This window comes from Triturus cristatus, chromosome 1_2 (genome assembly GCF_964204655.1).
Source record: "Triturus cristatus chromosome 1_2, aTriCri1.1, whole genome shotgun sequence".
NCBI lineage: Eukaryota > Metazoa > Chordata > Amphibia > Caudata > Salamandridae > Triturus > Triturus cristatus.
In genome coordinates, this window is record NC_140580.1 from 141,936,647 (window position 1) to 141,948,715 (window position 12,069).

Here is a 12,069-nt window from a genome sequence, read left to right on the forward strand (position 1 = left end):
TGGTAGCGTTGGATTTGCAGGACATATCTTTCCACTACACATTTTTCCACATCTCTGTCTTGCCTGCCCACAGATGTTAATTGTGATTTAGGTGGGCCAAGAGCACTAGTGTGCTGTGCTGTTTCAGCCTCACCAGCGCCCCTTGGATGTTCATGAAAGTGATTGCAGTGGTTGTAGCTCATATGCGGAGGTTGAGGGTTCCAGTCTTTCCCTATCTCGGCGATTGGATGTTGAAGGTGGGCTCACTCTAGGCAGTCGTCTCCCACATCCAGAGTTATGGCGAACCTTCTGCACTCACTGAAGTTTGCGATCAATGTGCAGAAGGCACATCTGACTCCCTCTCAGACGGTCCCTTTCATCTGAGCTTTCTGGACATAGAGCAGTTTTGGGCTTAATCTCCCAAGCAGCAAGTCCAGGATATTCAGGCTGTGATACAGATGTTTCGCCCTCGGACCTGGATTTCGGTGAGAAACGATCTGAGGATGTTGGGCCTCATGGCCTCCTGCATCTTGTTGTGACTCATGCCCGTTGGCATATGTGGGCTCTGCAGTAGTGGATACAGCCTCAGGGGAATCTCGTTGACATGGTCCAGATCTCGGCGTGAACACCAAGATATCTGCAAAGGTGGCTGACGAACCACGATTGGATCAAGGGCAGACCCCTCTTCTTCCCCAACCGGAGTTGACTGTTGTGACAGATGTATGACGTCTGGTATGGGGTGGCCATCTGGGAGAGGTGGAGATCAGAGGACTCTGGTGTCCGGCGGAGTCCGAGCTCCATATCAACCTGTTGCAGCTTCTGTAGATTCACTTGGCATTGAAGGCCTTTCTTTCCTCAATCAGGGGAAGTCTGGTGAAGGTGTTAACAGTAAACACCACTGCAATGTGGTACTGCAACAAACTAGAGGCGGGGGGGTCGACCCTTTGTCAAGAGGCTCTGCATCTCTGGACATGGCTAGAACGTCAGGGCATTTCCCGTGTGGTTCAACACCTGGTGGGCTCTCTGAACGCCAGGGTGGACTAACTCAGCAGAAAATGGCTAGTGTATCATGAAAGGCGTCTCCGTCCAGAGGTGGTGCAAGGACTCTTCCAGCAGTAGGGAGAGCCTTGGTTAAGTCTGTTTGCAACAGTCGTCAATGCGCAATGTCCGCAGTTTTGCATGCTGGAGTTTCCATGGCGACTCCAGCTTTGAGAGGCTTTTCACCTGAAGTGGAGCCCTGGCCTCCTGTTTGCCTTTCTACCAATACCACTCCTGTCCAGAGTTCTCAAGAACATCATGAATGACCGGGCCAAAGTTATTCTTGTGGCTCTTGAGCATGACAATTTGCCCTCCTAACAGGCTGCCCCTTCAAGGGGATTTTCTGTCTCAGCAACAGGGGAAGGTTCTGTACCCGAACCTGCGCACATTTCAGCTTCATGCGTGGAGATTGATTTGCGACAGTTGAGAGCTTTCCTCCCGAAGTCTGTGATGTTATTCTGGCAGCACGCGTCCCTCCACCAAGTTTATATACGCTTGCTGTTGGTATATGTTTGAGACATGATGTGATTCCCACAAAATCGATCTCATTTTTTGCACCTCTATCCCAGATTCTTCTATTTGCTCTCTCTTTAGTCTAGCAGGGCTCTGCTTTGGGCATAGTTAAAGGTTATCTTTCACCATTTTGTATTTTTTTATTTTTTTTATTTGCAGTTCCTAGACCATCCTTTATTTAAGTCACCTGTTATTGCTAAGTTTCTTAAAGGCATGCAGCACGTCCCCCCCCCCCCCCACCCCCAGGCCATTCATCATGCCCCATTGGAATCTGAATCTGGTTCTCACATTCTTGATGTGTGCACCCTTTGAGCTTCTGCACAATTTTCCTCTTAGGCTCTTGACCATCAAAATTGTCTTTCTAGTGGCCATAACGGCAACCAGGAGGGTCTGTAAATTGCAGGTGCTCTCTGCACACCCTTCATACTTCACTTTCTACCTGGACCAGTTGGTCCTCCAGACACATGCCACCTTCATTTCGAAGGTTGGGACTCCCTTCCATGTTGGCAAAAACATTACCCTGACTATCTTCTTTGCTCTGCCTTATCCCTCTAAAGAAGAGGAAAGACCCAAAAGGAGTGTTGTCGTTCTACCTAGACCGTACAAAAGACTTCCGTGTGGACAATCAGCTCTTTATAGGGTATGTAGGAGCAAAGAAGGGGAAGTCTGTGCAGAAACGGACCATCTCAAGCTGGATAGTACTCCGCTTCAAGACCTCCAATGCATTGGTCAAGAAGCAACCCCCTTTGCATGCTCATTCCACCCGAGCTAAGCCTGCGAAGACTGCTTTAGCTCGCTGAGTTTTTGTCCTGTGTATCTGTCAGGCAGCAACATGGGCATCTCTGCACATGTTTACCAAACACTACTGCCTGGACAGTCTGGTCTGTCGCGATGGGCACTTTACCTTTTTGGTCCTACAGGACTTTTTTATTCGAAATTGGTTTTGAAGACCCACCACCAGGGAATTCATTGCTCGGATATCTATTCTAAGGTAAGGAATCTGCTGCTAGAAGTATTTATCAGATGAACAAGTTCTGTACGTTTGGTAACTCTTTATCTGGTATACACTCTATCCAGCCACAGATTCCTTACTGACACTCCCATTCTTCACGCTCTACTTGCATGCAAGTATACTGCTCAAAAATCTCCCTGATCCATTTTGACGCCTGGGAATTTTCTAAGGTAAGGAATCTGTGGCTACATAGTCTCTTCTAGGCATTGCTGAAGGGAAGTAACTTGTTCTTCAGTTCCATTACGCTCCATGGTGACTACACATATATGGGGTAGAGGAGGACCAGAACTAGTGGATTTGAAGACTCTTGATAGTCGATTTTCTTCACCTTGCCTGGGTTTTCTTGGACATTCAAATATACTGGCAACATATCTGTGACCAGCTATCTAAGATGATGAAACTTCATCTGGCTCAATTCCCTTTTTTAGTTTTCCTTGTTTACGTCAAGGAGACAACCTAGATGATTGGTTGCATTAGCATTGCTATTGGCAAATAGATGGGTGGCATTGATATGGGGCAGGGAGCCTAAACCATAAATAAAACAACACCTGTCAAATTTGGTGTCTTGCAACAAAACAAAAGAAGTATATGCTTCACTTAATGCCAGCCAACTCTCACTTCAAAGATATATCGAAACCTTTCTGATGATAGATTGCACTGACATAGTGGGAGACAAACTAGCATAACCTAGTGGTAGATGGTACGTGTTTGTAATGAAGAAGGTAAAAGTTGTCAATGCTGTGATATACGTTTACTCTTACTTGCCAGATTGTACTTCTTTTTGAAATATAACAAAAGTTTTTGTTTTTGTTTTTTTAAATAGGATTAATAATTTTTATTTGGGAGGAGAGATGAGGGGGATTAGGCAGGCGAGGAAGTGTTCTGTATGACTCCACCCTTACTTGCCTATCCCGGTTAGCTATTGAAGGAGGTACAGATGACTTGGGGGCAAACAAAGTAAAATTGTAGATGGTTAAATACAAGTAACTGGGCTATTTATTTATTTTGGCGGCATGTTAGGTAACTCAAACTTTTCTCTTATTGTCTATTTGTTGTCACTCAGAACACCTCGATGTGAAACGTCTCTTTTATTTGTTGTAACCTATCTAGAATTCTTTAGTGCCTTAGAAAAGAGGGCAGAGCTGTAGACCATATATTCTGTCCTGTTGAATAAGTAGTGTGTTGGGTCAGTCCTACTAGCTTTGTGGTACATACCAATGTGAAAACGTTGATACTTAGGTTTCAAACAGCCATATTAAGAATGTTTGACATATTTTAAGCTCATTGAAAAACTGTAAATGAACACTTTGCGTGTTTGGTATGGGGGTGAAATGTGTTGCATGAATTTGCTTTTAAGGGAAATATTGTTTAGCTTTGCTCTGCCTCTTTCATAGTATTGGGGTTTCTTCATGCAGATAAGATATATAAAAAAAAATGCATTACAAAATGGCCCTACAGAATTATTGACTTAGCCTTTGTCCACTTGCATGTGTTCTGACTTGCTCCACTTACACTTATGTGCTTTAGAATTAATTGCGTTGTCGTAATAACTTGTGGGAAGGAAACATTGTTGCACCAAAAATCACCTGAGAGCAGGGTTGGGAGTTTGAAGTGATGGCTTTTTGTGGGTTAACTTGGAGGACAAAGAGAGGAACTGGAAGGATGGGAGCTACGGGGGAGGAAAGGAGAGAGGCTGGAAGTAAAGGAGAGGGCAGTGATTCTCCTCCTAGATTAATCATTTTGTTTCGCAAGGCTTTTTTTTATGCATTTATGCTTTTAATTTTCTTTATCGAGGGTGGCCAATTGATATAAATTGGGGCAGAAACAGCCTTGGGTGGAAAGACATTGGCACCAGTTCCAGAATTGTCAAACATGTACAATTTGAAGAAGTTAGTAAACTGTCAAGACAGCCATGAACATTAATCTGTCCTTTTATCATTAAAAAGGTACATCATGCAAAAATAAAAGAACTTGATGATCTGAAGCGAACTTTCACAGAAGGAATGGATGAACTTCGCACACTCAGAACAAAGGTAACAACATTTCTTTTGTCTTTTAATTGTTAAGGTTAGATATACATTATTTAACATTTTATGTGAAAATTTCTCATAGGACAAGTGGGTGCTCCATATTGTCCAGCAACGTTATGCACTTCCACTCCTAGAAAACCCGCATCCCATGCCACCGTCTTTAGATCATCTGATGGAGTACCACCTCTCCTTGATGGGTCAGGATTGGCAGACTCTTTGGTCAAAGTAGCCATCGACAGGGTGCCAGCCTCAGACTTTGGAGTTTGGGTTGCGATTCCCACTACTTTCTGGTGCCAAAGAAAAACAGAGGCCTCCTCTTTATCTTAGATGTGTGCTCTTTGAATGCCTTCCTGAAGAATGAGAAATTCAAGATGCTAACTCTTGCTCAGGTCCTGTCTGCAATACAACCTGAAGACTGAACAGCAGCATTGGACCTGCAGGATGTCTATTTCTATATCCCTGTCTGCAAGCCCATTGGTGTTACATGCAGTTCACAGTGGTTTAGAAGCATTTTTAGTTTGCTGTGCTCCCCTTTGGTCTTACCAGTGCCCCTTGGAATTCACGAAGGTGATAGCGCAGGTTGGGAGTTTCAGTCTTTCCCTACTTCGATGACTGGCTGTTGAAGGTGGGTTTGCCACAGGCAGTCTTCGCCCACCCCCTGACAATGGTGGACCTCCTGCCTCCACTGGGGTTCACAATCAGCCTGCCGAAGTTACACCTGACTCCTTCTCAGACGCTCATTGGAGCCGTTTGAGAGTCCAGGACATTTGGGCTTCGATCCAGATATTTCAAACTCAATCTTGTATTTCAAGTGAGATTGACTCTGATCCTGCTGGTGGAGCATTCTTAATAACGTATGCAGGCCCCTCAATTGGATATGAAGTCCGAGTGGGCATATCAAAATGGGAACCTTTCTGACTGGGAAAAAATATGGAAGAAAACTGTGAAAGGTCTACAGTAGTGGCTAACAGAACACAACTGGGTCAGAGGCAGATCCTTCTCCCTTCCCCACCCAGAGCTGACAGGGGTGACAATGCATCACTTCTGGGATGGTGTAGCCATCTGGAAGTTGTGAAGAACAGGGACCTCTGGCAGGGACTCGGCTCCACATCAATCTTCTGCAGCTGAGGGAAATTCGCTTGTCATTGAAATCTTCCCTGTCCTTTGTTAAATGGAAGCTGCTCCTGTTGTTCACGGACAACACTACTGCCATGGGGGTAGGGGGGGGAAAGAGTTAAAAAGTCCTCATAAGTTTGTCTCAGCTTTCCTTATATTTCATAACTTAGCTTTTGAAGAGGTTCAGGTTGGGAGATGGTGTATGAACCGTTTTAGAGAGATTGGTTCTATAGGTGGAGGGACGGGAAAGACAGGAAGGTCAATGCACTATGACTGGGTTGCAGTTTTTATCCTGGAATGTCAACGGCTTGCGGGTGAGGGCTAGAAGACATAGAATCTTACAATACCTAGGAGACATCCCCGCACAGGTAATTGTCATCCAGGAGACACATTTATTAAAATATGAGGTCAGGGATATGTTAAAAAATTTGAAGTGGGTGGACAAATTTATATGTACGGACCATAATGCCAGCATACGAGGTATCCTTATAATATTTAAAAAGCAGATCAGTGCCCAAATTTTGGAACAGAAGGAAGATCTTAGTGGTAGATGGCTATTGGCAAAAGTGCAGTTAGAGGGGCTAGTGTACACCCTAGTGGGTTATTACGGCCCGAATCAAGATGATCCGTCATTTTTGAATAAAATTCAGAACCACCTGATTTCATGCCAAGACCCTATTGTTTGGGTGGGAGATTTTAATATAGTATTAAATCCCAAGCTGGACAAATCGTCCAACTCAAGAGCAACAACACCTTCTAAATCTAGGCAAACCCTTATAGCTCTACTGTCGAATCTGGGGTTGGTGGATGAATGGAGGCAGAGAGCGGGCAATATTCCAGGACTTTCCTTTCACAATTATAAGTATAAACATAAGTCAAGAATTTACTACGCCTTTTTTAGTCATAAGCTGAAGGACGATCTGAAGGACATAACATATATTCCCTCTCACCTCTCCGACCATTCGGCCATCTTTTTCATCCTGTTACACCATCAGCAGAGAAGGCAAACCTCTTGGTCCTTTGATCGGACGATTCTGCTTGAAGAGGATGAAATCTGCTTCCTCGTTGCTGAGGTAAGCATATTTCTGGACATTAACATAAATTCAGCTTCAATAGCCATCGTATGGGAAGCATTGAAAGCCTTCCTAAGAGGCTGCATAACAAATAGAGCCTCGTATAGATGTAAGGCCTATAGAATAGCAGTCACTAACATAGAGCAGGAACTTAGGCAGATAGAGCTGAAATATGGTCCACTCTCGGTAGAGGAACAGGAGAAGCGGGCAGCGTTGAAGGCAAAGCTTGAAAATCTACTTCAGGAAAGGGTGGCCAAGAGATGGGAGGCAAGTAAGCTGTCACACTTTGAGTACGGAGAGGCGGCTGGTAAAATCTTGGCTTGGAAAATAAAAGCAGACCAGGCCAAGAAATATATTAAGGAAATAAAACTGGTAGGGGAAGCTAAGGCCAGATCTACCACTACAGAAACAGGGATCGCCTTTCAGGAGTTCTTTCAAAACATCTACAAGGAAGACATTGTCGATGACCAAGTGGCTAGGGAGGCTAGGGAGGTATGGTTAGATGAGGCCCAACTCCCTATCTTTTCGTCATATCAGCGCGACCACTTGGAGACCAAAATAACTGAGGTTGAAGTCAGTAACGCCATCAAGCAATTGAAGCGAGCGAAAGCCACAGGCCCGGATGGCATTCCAGGCGAGGTATATAGTGCATTGGGTTCAGTTATAGTTCCATCTTTGACTGCCCTTTTTAATGCTATATTCTTAGAAGGCGTGGCCCCGCCAGAATCGTGGAATGAGGCAACGATCGTGCTGATCCCTAAACCTGGCAAGGCCCGGCTGATTGCGGGTCCTACAGACCAATCTCACTCCTAAACAATGACTATAAGATCTTTGCGGCCATTCTTGCGGGAAGGTTGGGGAGTGAGATCGGTTCAATAATCCATCAGGACCAGAAGGGATTTATAAGAGGGCGACAGCTAGCAGATCTTACCCACGATCTGGTTGGAGCAATTGATATAGCCGCCTCATTCTGTCTCCCATCGGCCACCTTTACCCTCGATGCTACCAAAGCTTTTGACAGGGTCAATTGGCCCTACTTGGCTGCGGTTCTGAAAAGGTTTAATCTAGGAGACAACTTTCGTCGAGCTATCTCGCTTCTTTATAACGATCCAAGGGCTAGACTTCTGGTTAACGGGGTCCTTACTGAACAGTTTAAAACCACGAGGGGTACCAGGCAGGGTTGCCCGCTTTCTCCCCTCCTATTCAATATGTATATTGAACCCTTTGCCCAAATTTTGAGAGACGATAATAACATCCCCTCTTTTGAGTTCGGAGGATGGGCTAAGCGGATAGGACTTTATGCGGACGATATAATAGTTTATACACCTGACCCTGTGCAGGCTCTCCCCGTTATTATTAAGAGAGCTAAGGAATTCGGACAGATTTCGGGGTATGAAATCAATGAAGGAAAGACTGAGGTGATGACCTGGAACATCCAAAACCCGAAGTTGGCTGTTACTCTGTCTATGCGCTATCTGGGAATTAGGATCACTCAGGAGATAGGTAAAATTGCATATACTAAATTGGACCAGGTCTTCCGAGAATGTCAGGCATTACTAAAAGCTTGGGCCTTTCTTCCACTGACAATACTGGGGAGAGTTAGTTTAGTGGGACCACTGTAGGGAGGCAAAGGGCACCACTCCCCCGGATCCCCAAAGGTCCCCTATATGGGATATACCGATCAGATCCCAATTTCTGAATCCCTTAGTGCGACCCAACGACCCCGGCCTTTCTGACACCCAGAGTGGGGTTGCCTTCGTAAGTTTGTTAGCCCACCCTAGCTTCCGGTTCACAATATGCCACAGTTGGACCGAGTGTTTTGTAGGCCCCGTGAGGTGGAACTTATTAGGCCGCGAGTAGAGTGCGGTCTCAAAGTTTCCCCTGGGGAGGAGCCACCTATCCATCCCATACCCGGGGTCGTCCCCACTGCCGTACGTGCCCTGATTAATAGCCGAGAGATGCGCTGCTCAGTAATATTTACGGATGTCCGGCAGTGCTATGCCACCATCGTACCACCCCAATGTAAGTTTCGGGAGAGCTATGCGTGGTGCGCCACTCCACAGCAGGTCCCTCTGGGTGGCCTCAATATCTGCGAAGTACTTGTGTGGGATCAGGTCTGGGTAGTTTTGGAGCGCGTATAAAAACCTCGGCAGCGCCATCATCTTGAAAAGGGGCGCACGACCCAGCAGCGACAGCGGAAGCCTCTTCCAGATTGCCGTATCCATCTGGAACCTCTGCGGGGGTGGCCCGAGGTTATTCTCAAAGCGTATTTTTGCATCGCCGGAGATCTAGATTCCGAGATACCTGAACCCGTCCGTGGCTATCTGGATCAGGCAACCACGCGGAACAGAAGGAGGGGCGCCATGTAGCACATAAAGCAATGACTTTCCCCAATTGATGCTGTAGCCAGAGTTTTTCCCAAAGCTTGTAAAGATGTCTAGGGCCACCCGGAGGGATTTAGAGGGGGAGGCAAGGTATAGCAGGACATCGTCTGCATACCGCGAAATCCTGTCCTCCCATCCCTCCGCCCATCTCAGCCCTCGTATTGAGGGATCTTGTCGTATCCAGGCCTCCAGGGGCTCCAGGCGGAGAGCAAACAGCAAGGGTGAGAGGGGGCAGCCCTGTCTTGTCCCCCTTTTGAGTGCAAAAACCTCGGAGCTCTTGTTATTCACCACCACCTGGGCCAGAGGCTCGGTATAGAGGAGGCGCACCCACCTAACGAAGCTGGGACCAAAGCCCAATCTTTTAAGGACCGCCATCATATAGGGCCATTTCAGCGTATCAAATGCCATGGCTGCATCTAGTGATACCTCCACCGCATCCTCCTGGATCATGTGGCGGCGACCCATCACGCCGTGGAGTCGACGCAGATTAAGGGCCGTATTTCGATGCGACATAAAGCCCGATTGATCGGGATGGACCAGTTTGGTGATTATTGGTTTAACCCGGTTTGCGAGGAGCTTAGCCAGTACCTTAGGCTCAGCGTTCAACAATGATATTGGCCTGTAGGAGGAGCAGCGGTCCCTGGGTTTCCCTTCTTTGGGGATAGCTACCAGCGTGGCAATGCGTTGGTCTCTTGGTAGTTTCCCCCTCGCTTTGCTGTCTTCGAACATACTTTTGAGATGCGTGCTCAGGCAGTCGTTCCGGAGCTTGTACAGCTCAATAGGTAGGCCGTTAGGGCCCAAGGCCTTCCCAGGCCGCAGGTCCTTAATAGCTTTTACCAGTTCGGCGACGGTGAGGTCGCCGTCCAGAGTCTCGCGATCCTCATCAGCAAGCACAGGCAGCTTGATGTCCTCTAGGAGCGCAGCAGAATCCTCTTCTGACCGGTCGGAAACTCTGCTGTACACTTCTTTGAAATGTGCAGCAAATTCGCCTATTATCTCCTGCGGGTCGGTCAGGGGGGAGGCCCCCTCAGAGCGGATTTCTGCCACCACCCTCTGTGCCATCTGTTTTTTTATCCAACCAGGCGATTAATTTACCCGCCTTATCCCCTTGGTCGTATAGCCGGCCTCCTCTGTCTCTCGCTAGAGTCTTAGCAGGTTCCGTGGCTAGGGCCTTATACTCAGCAGCTTTCAGCTGCATTTGATGCTGGGCCTTTAAGGTCCCATGCACCTGCGCCTCTCCCTCCAGTGCGAGAAGATCCCGCTCCACCGCAAGCATCTGCGCTTCCCTCTCCTTACGCTGTCTGGCGATTTTTGATAGGGCCACCCCCCTCACCACCGTCTTAAATGCTTACCAGAGGGTAGTTGAGGCTTCCACTGTCCCAACATTATCAGTGAAATAATGATCTATTGACCGAGTGAGTGCCTTTCTTAATTTCAGGGTTACACATCAACCAGGGGCTCACGGGCGCCACGCATCCCACCCTCTGCTCCCCGATTGTTAGATGCGTCCACAGCGGAGAGTGGTCCGATATACCCCTTGCCAAGTGTTTGACGTCCTGAACCACGGTGTCGTGCTGCAGGAGAGTAAGGAGGTAGTCTATCCTGGAGAATGTGTGGTGTGGTCCCGAGAAGAATGTATATTGTAGCTGAGTGGGGTGGCAAAGGCGCCAAAGATCCACCAGCCCATACGCTTCCAGCAGATTGGAGAGTCACATTTGCCCCGGTGCAATGTTCCGCGGTGGGTGTCTATCCAAGTCTCCAGACACTACTGCGTTGAAGTCTCCCCCAACTAAGAGCTGCCCTTCAGGAAGGGAGAGAAGGAGTTCCCCCAGATCCTGATAAGATTGACTCTGGAGACCAGGTGGAATATACACCGTCACCAGGTTAAGCGTGCGACCTGCCCACTTTCCTGTGAGAACTGCATAGCGGCCTAGCGGGTCTGTTTTCGTGTGTTCAATTACCATTGGAAAGTTACGGCGCACCATTATGCCCACCCCTCGGGATCCCGATGTGAAGCCGGCATGTGTGGCCAGTGTGTACCCCCATCTGTTAAGTGCCCGGCATGTGTTCCCGATGAGGGGTGTGTCTTGCAGTAGGACAATGTCTGGGAGGTGTCTTTTGAGGAACTGGAGTACTATACTTCTCTTAAGCTTGTCCCCCAACCCATTTACATTCCAACTGAGCAATTTGATACTCTTATCCCACTTCATGGCCATTCCCAGAGACGATGTAAAGCTGTTGTCCATACGGCATGCAACACCGCGCCACCTCACAAGGATTGTTCTCACTTGACCAACTGAAACTCCCGCCCCCCCCTGAAGTATCACTAATCCCCCCCAAACCCCCCAGAAACTGTAGCCCCCCGCCTCCCTTCCTTCCCTGCTACCCTGCCATGTAAGTTTACAACTACCCACATCCCCCAATCAGCAGAGCGCCTTTCGCCCTAAACAAGAAAGGAGAGAAAAAATCCCTCCCCTCTAAAAACTGATAAGTGAGGCGTGGCCTGTAATCTCAGTCAGTCTCCGACCCCTCCCGTGCAGAGGCACTTCCCCACTGGCACCGAGAGGGCGGCCCCCACACCGGAAGCGCCGTCCCGGGCATACCCTCCCATCAATATCATAGAGAAAAATTATACATTACAGTTCAGTGCGAAATCGTCCCGGGAGAACGTCCTCCCCTCTGTGCCAGCGCTCCCCTGGTCTTTAGGTGCTATCCAGGTCCGGACTGCGGGATCTTGAACGCCAGGAGCGCTGACTTGACTTATCCACCTCCGACCCTGGGGGCCGGTGAGCTGGTCCGGGCCTCCCTCCAGTCGTCCCTCGTAGCGCCGGCTGACGGCTGCAAAGCTCCCCCGTCCAGCCAGTCCTGCACCTCTGAAGGCGTGGTGAAGAAGAGGGATCTGCTGCCATCGAGGACTTTGAGCT

General features: G+C 48.0%; 1 protein-coding gene across 8 annotated transcripts in view; it reads left to right on the forward strand.

The window, feature by feature from the left end:
- The window catches only part of CCDC186 (coiled-coil domain containing 186), a 422,247-nt gene that overhangs the window by 194,040 nt on the left and 216,138 nt on the right, over window positions 1-12,069 (forward strand). For all 8 annotated transcript variants that reach the window (XM_085603302.1, XM_085603297.1, XM_085603300.1 and 5 more), the window contains exon 9: window positions 4,489-4,575. In XM_085603302.1, coding sequence (XP_085459428.1) covers window positions 4,489-4,575 — 87 coding nt within the window. The remainder of the gene's footprint in view (window positions 1-4,488; window positions 4,576-12,069) is intronic.